The sequence below is a fragment of the Coregonus lavaretus genome (assembly GCF_964263955.1).
Source record: "Coregonus lavaretus genome assembly, contig: HAP1_SCAFFOLD_47, whole genome shotgun sequence".
NCBI lineage: Eukaryota > Metazoa > Chordata > Actinopteri > Salmoniformes > Salmonidae > Coregonus > Coregonus lavaretus.
Window position 1 is genome coordinate 525248 of NW_028161510.1, and position 7007 is coordinate 532254.

Below are 7007 nucleotides of genomic sequence, written 5' to 3' on the forward strand. Positions count from 1 at the left end.
TCCCGGTCGTGGCCGGCTGCGACAGAGCCTGGATTCGAACCAGGATCTCTTGTGGGACAGTTAGCACTGCGATGCAGTGCCTTAGACCACTGCGCCACTCAGGAGAAGCAGTACTGTGCAGCCGTCTTCATCGACCTGGCCAAGGCTTTCGACTCTGTCAACCACCGCATTCTTATTGGAAGACTAAATAGCCTTGGTTTCTCAAATGACTGCCTCGCCTAGTTCACCAACTACTTCTCAGATAGAGTTCAATGTGTCAAATCGGAGAGCCTGTTGTCTGGACCTATGGCAGTCTCTATGGGGGTGCCACAGGGTTCAATTCTTGGGCCGACTCTTTTCTCTGTGTATATCAACGAGGTCGCTCTTGCTGCTGGTGACTCTCAGATCCACCTCTACGCAGACAACACCATTTTGTATACAGCTGGCCCTTCATTGGACACTGTGTTAACAAACCTCCAAATAAGCTTCAATGCCATACAACACTCCTTCAGTAGCCTCCAACTGCTCTTAAACACTAGTAAAACTAAATGCATGCTCTTCAATCGAACGCTGCTGGCACCCGCCCACCCGACTAGAATCACTACTCTCGACGGGTCTGACCTAGAGTATGTGGACAACTACAAATACCTAGGTGTCTGGTTAGACTGTAAACTCTCCTTCCAGACTCACATTAAGCATCTCCAATCAAAAGTTAAATCTAGAATTGGCTTCCTATTTCGCAACAAAGCCTCCTTCACTAATGCTGCCAAACATGCACTCGTAAAACTGACTATCCTACCGATCCTTGACTTCGGCGATGTCATTCACAAAATAGCCTCCAAGCAAATTGGATGTAGTCTATCACAGTGCCATCCGTTTTGTCACCAAAGCCCCATACACTACCCACCACTGTGACCTGTATGCTCTTGTTGGCTGGTCCTCACTACATATTGGTCACCATAGCAACACCCATCCGTAGTATGCGCTCCAGCAGGTATATCTCACTGGTCATCCCCAAAGCCAACACCTCCTTTGGCCGACATTCCTTCCAGTTCTCTGCTGCCAATGACTGGAACGAACTGCAAAAATCTCTGAAGCTTGAGACTCTTATCTCCCTCACTAACTTTAAGCATCAGTTGTCAGAGCACCTTACCGATCACTGCACCTGTACACAGACCATCTGAAAGTAGCCCAGAAGCCTACTGCTGGAGTATTATTTGTATGTTGGCGGAAGTCCTATTTTTCAGTCGAACTGTAGTGGTGGAGTCACATGTTCTCTATTCTCCATTTTGTCTTGTGACTGTAGGCAGAGAGTCACATGTTGAAATATAACGTTTCGGTCCTCTACCTCCCTGATCTAAAAGGTCCGTAGACTAGAGATAAACATCTAGTTAACTTCGCCTGAACTCTGCAATCGACCATAAACACGTTTCTACAATGAATCAGGTGAGTTTAGATTAATTTAAACGTTTTTATAACGGGTCTTTGTAGCCTGCTTCATGCTTTTACACTGCACGCATTTAATGGTCCTTGACTTTTGGAAAATCATTTGTGTAGTTTAGCTGGTTACTCGTAACCAGTCCGGGGTAAGGATGAACTCGACAAGGGGGCATCAGAAATGACTAAGGGGGCACAACTATTTTGGCTTGCTGATAACACAGGATGGATAATAATCGATAGTACAATTGTAATTATCTAGACAATTTTTGCTGATGTTTGCAAATGGTGTCTTAGAGGATGTTGACTCAGCTTGTAGAAGCATCTGGAGAGCATTTCTATAGGGGAACCCTAAAACTGAGGAAGTCTGTTATGTGGAGTCCTGGGATTGGTCTGGAAAACACCTATATCAGGTTACATAGGATATATATATACTATGGTTTGGGACAAAGGAGGGGGGAACAACATATTAAGAGATTGGGCCGTTGTTCTCCAGATGTCTGCAGAAGTCTGTAAATTGGCGCTGAAATCTTCAAATGTAATAAATAATTATAACGAGGACAGTGTCAGCGGATTCCTTGTTCTCACAGCATCTCAGCATCGTTTCTCGACACAATTACACATTACACAGGTCTCAGGCAGCCTCTGGAACTGCCGTTCTGCTGCCAACAAGGCAGAGTTCATCCCAGCCTATGCTACCCTCCAGTCCCTCGACACCTTGGCGCTGACAGAAACATGGATTACCACTGAAAACACTGCTACTCCTACTGCTCTCTTCTCGTCTGACCATGTGTTCTCGCATACCCCGAGAGCATCTGGTCAGCGGGGTGGTGGCACAGGAATCCTCATCTCTCCCAAGTGGACATTCTAAATTTTTCCCCTGACCCATCTGTCTATCTCCTCATTTGAATTCCATGCTGTCACAGTCACTAGCCCATTTAAGCTTAATATCCTTGTCATCTATCGCCCTCCAGGTTCCCTTGGAGAGTTCATCAATGAGCTTGACGCCTTGATAAGTTCCTTTCCTGAGGATGGCTCACCCCTCATAGTTCTGGGGGATTTCAACCTCCCTACGTCTACATTTGACTCATTTCTCTCTGCCTCCTTCTTTCCACTCCTCTCCTATTTTGACCTCACCCTCTCACCGTCCCCCCCTACCAGTGGCGGCTCCTGAAAAAATTCTCAGGAGGGGCAATTTTTCTGATGATTTAGGTGACCTACACACATTTTAAAAAAGATATGTCCAGCAACAACATGAAGACAGGGGCAGCATATAAGTCAATACCAGAAGCATTTATTGACTGATCTGGGGAGATGGATTCCAGTTTCTGTGACAGATTATAAATAATCTCTGATGCCTTTGTTATATTAGCTTTTGGTTGAATGTACTGTCGTAGTAAATATATAATGTTATAGCTTGGTCTGACTAAAATCTTGTGCATGACCCATTTTGTGTTGGGCGTTTGTTTTCAATCAATGCTGTTCCTATCCTATAACAATGGACAAAATAGTCCTATCTTGTCAGCCTTGTCAGCAGGTGGCCAAGGACAACACCCACGCCATAGGTCTCTCAGTTCTTCCAACTCACAAGTTCTTGCTCTGAGGACACACACACACACACACACACACATCATCACTGATAACACACACACACACACACATCATCACTGTTAAACACACACACACACACACACATCATAACTGTTAAACACACACACACACACACACACAAAAATCCCCTCTCTTTAGGCTGAACATTTGAAGACAGAGAACCCGACTCAGAGCCAATGCAACAGTGGAGGGGACCTCGCCCAACTCATCAGGACCAATCAGAAGATCAGAACTACTAGATTCAACCTACATCATTTATTGTATAAAATGTCTGCACACAATGTTTTCGGGGCTCTCTTCAGATAGCTCCCTAAGAGTTTGACGAACGAGTCCGTGCACGCGATTCCAGATATCTTTACCTCTGAATAAACTGCCTTTATTATACCATATCCACCCTGTCCAAAGTCTCTACTTGGTCTCAGTTCTCCAGTAAACTTGTGATTATCAACAGTACACAACGGTAACAAACAATTGGGGGAACTCACGGGGCAGATAGTAAGGTCGCAGTGACACAGAAAGCAGTTCAATGTCGGGGCTCGGGGGTACAGAGTCGCTCTCTTACCAGGATCGATTTTCCCTGTGACTGTCAGATCGCGGTCCGCTCTGACCAGGGTGAAGCCGGCCGGCTCCACTTCTCTGTCCGGGACTCTGTCATCCAGCCAAGTCTCCCAGCTGTATTGGATTCCGCTGCCAGCAACGTTTTCATTATTTAGTCCGTTCGTAGCGGGTATGTACACGATCAACAAGATCAGTCCAAAACCCACCACTGGAAATCCATGGTTGGCAGAATGTTTGTAAACTAAGTGTACAAATTAAAAACATAAAATAACGCCACTAAGTGTACAAATTAAAAACATAAAATAACGCCACACTGCAGGTCGCAACAGAGACGCTGCTAGCCGCTATTTTCTTAGTTACGTTCATGGTTACATCACGTATGACGAAAGCGCGTAAGTGCAAGCCCACAGACACCCATAGAGATTGTACTGAAAGCTTTGAAATTTGAAAAAAATAGATTTTACATGACAGGCTATGAGAGACTTCTGGGCGATTTTCAACCTGACTGAAATCGCCCCAAAAACGGGCGGGGCCATTTGAAGCACGACTTTAGCCTGATTTGACATTTAGTGGCAGTCAGATCAGATTAGAACACTGATAACTACTGTTGCCGTGATATAATTGATTAGAAAAAAAATCCCTTCCTTTTCCCGTTTGGCAGTGCGTCGCCCATATCGCCCTATTGAACAGGCCGTCCCTGCCCCCTACTCACAAGGCAGGCAATACACTTGACCTCATCTTTACTAGATGCTGTTCTTCTACTAATCTCACTGCAACTCCCCTCCATGTCTCCGACCACTACTTTGTATCCTTTTCTCTCTCCCTCTCCTCCAACACTACTCACTCTGCCCCTACACAGATGGTAATGCGCCGTCGCAAACCTTCGCTCTCTTTCTCCCGCTACTCTCTCCTCTTCCATCCTATCATCTCTTCCCTCTGCTCAATCCTTCTCCCTCCAATCTCCTGATTCTGCCTCCTCAACCCTCCTCTCCTCCCTTTCTGCATCCTTTGACTCTCTATGTCCCCTATCCTCCCGGCCGGCTCGGTCCTCCCCTCCAGTCCTTTGTTTAAGACATGGTATTTATATCCTATGTGACATAATATGGCACAATTAACACAGGATGGATAATAATCGATAGTACAATTACACACAATGTATTTGCAGCCACGCACGGCTGTCTTGCAGCAAGAATACGAGAATACAAGCTACTGCACCGCTTTACAAACATGGACAATTCATAAATAGCAAGTCATGACAACGTTACACAGCTACATGCACAATACCCAACAATCCAATGCAAAACAGTTGCTAATTACCGTAATAACACTTTCTCATGCCAATACAATGCATTTCCAATCGCGGAAAGCAAACAATAATGTACAATGCACTACCAACAACTTATCGGTACAATGCAGCTTGGATGCAGCTACCAAGCTGTCTTCCCACTAGAGTGCCGTCCTACGCTAGTATGATAACAGATAAATTACTATTCCATAACTACCAGTTGTTTATGGCAACACTATAGCTACATCGTTACTCAACCATTGGTCAAGGTCTGCTCACCCTCATCAATGTAATGCAAAGCACCTCTTCTACATTATAAAACAATCAATTATATTATAAACCAAACATTTCCAATCAAAGAAATTAAGCAGTATACTTGGCTGCAACGGCAATAAAGAAAATCACGTCTACGCCTATTTCTGACGTTTGCCACGCATTTCCAAAAGCTAGCAAATACCAAAATAACCCAAGCCCAGCCAGGCTGCCTGTTCTTACCCAGATTCAAGAGTTGTAGCCTCCTTGATGCTGTGTTGAACCTCCTCAGCAGTCTCTTGTTCCCCACGGAATGTGCTTGGAAGATCCCTCTCATATCCAGATATAGATCCACCACATATTCTTTCAGATTACTACTCACTACTCTTTGCCATTTGCTTGGAGCGGGGGTGTACAAGTGTGCTTGAATTTCTCCCATAACTCATCAAACTGCATCTGCCTTTGAAACACGCGCTACAAAATGCCAGTTTTCTCTCACAGTACAGGCGGGTTGGGTATTTCCCCAGACAAACCTGCGCTGGCTCCTCATCACCGAGGTCGTCAGGCACTAACGGAGGCGTCGGTGCTTGTAATATACTGTCGGTGCTGCTGCTAGGTTCGGTCTTGGCGGCTGCAGGCCCCTCCTCGGGTTGGTTACCTCCTATGTCACCAGGCTGCAAGACGGTTGCGCAGGTGCCTTTGCTGCTGGGCTCGGTGGCCTTGGCCTCTGTGATTAGCGTCGGCCCAGCGGCCTTGCCTTTGGCCTCTGTGGCAGGCTTCTCCCCGCCGCTTTGATCCGATACTGCCGTTGTGCCCTGTCGAAGCCACTTTCTAATATCCATCATACTATCAGCTACCTACCTAACTGTTAACATTAGCTAAATTCCATCCAGCTGTGCGGTGAATGTTTTTTTTTCTTCGTAGTACGTAACTTTGAAAGTAAACCTAAACAGTCAAATTGACCCCACCCTTCTACTGTGAAAATCATCCTTAATTACTGTGAAGGCCAATCAAAATCTGGGTTTTTTCAACCGGTAAAATGTGTTTGACGTACGTATGATACCTGCAAGGGAGTTGCATGAATGAAGCACAACAAATGGGTTGAGCATGACGGAGGGGGCAGATTGTGGGACAGAACATTGAAAGTAAACCTAAACCGTCAAATTGACCCCGCCCATCTACTGGGCTTATTGTGGGACAGAATATGGGCACAGTATTCCAACTAAGGGGGCATTGGCCCCTTTTTGCCCCCTGGTGGCGCCAGGCCTACTCGTAACCTACATTTCTGCCCACAATGTAAAGGCTGACACACTTTGTTTATTCTTTCGTAAAGAACAGAATGTCCCGGCCACCGAACAAAGTGTAACTTGAAGTCAACCTCGTTCGTGATGTCCGAGGAAGTAGGTGTAGGGTGAAGTTTAGCGTTTTCCCACTAATAATTAAGGTTAGGATTGTGAGAGGCTAACTGAGCCTAGATCTGTAGGGAGGGAGTGAAGCAAAGTCTAGGCTACACCATCGATGGTTCTGAATTCTCATAATGTCAGTACATTGCTTTTATAATCGAATGAGACAAGTAATGTGATGTTTTGTAAAAATGATGATTCATTTGACGGATGACTATCAATGCAAACAAACTCTGTGCAATGTTTGTTCCTTGTTTAATGACAAACCGTACTCTCTAATGACAAACCGTACTCAGTCAGTAGTGATTCTTGGTCATTTTCAGTCTGTGATGTCACTACCGACACTCTTTTCATCAAATTGAGCTTTTCACATGCTCTGATTCCTAGAATAGGCTGTACACTATTTTCCACGATCAGCAGCTGTGCTTTTGAACTGTTTCCCTTAGTGCTGTAAAGTTACTATGCAGCTTCCTGTGACTGGT

General features: G+C 45.3%; 1 protein-coding gene across 1 annotated transcript in view; it reads right to left on the bottom strand.

Annotated features, from left to right (window-relative positions):
• The window catches only part of LOC311120496 (uncharacterized protein), a gene marked incomplete at its 5' end in the record, with an annotated part of 64075 nt that extends 58616 nt beyond the window's left edge, over window positions 1-5459 (bottom strand). The window contains one exon of the mRNA XM_084195082.1: window positions 5366-5459. Within this exon, the coding sequence (XP_084051208.1) occupies window positions 5366-5459 (94 nt within the window). The remainder of the gene's footprint in view (window positions 1-5365) is intronic.
• Window positions 5460-7007: the final 1548 nt, after the last annotated feature.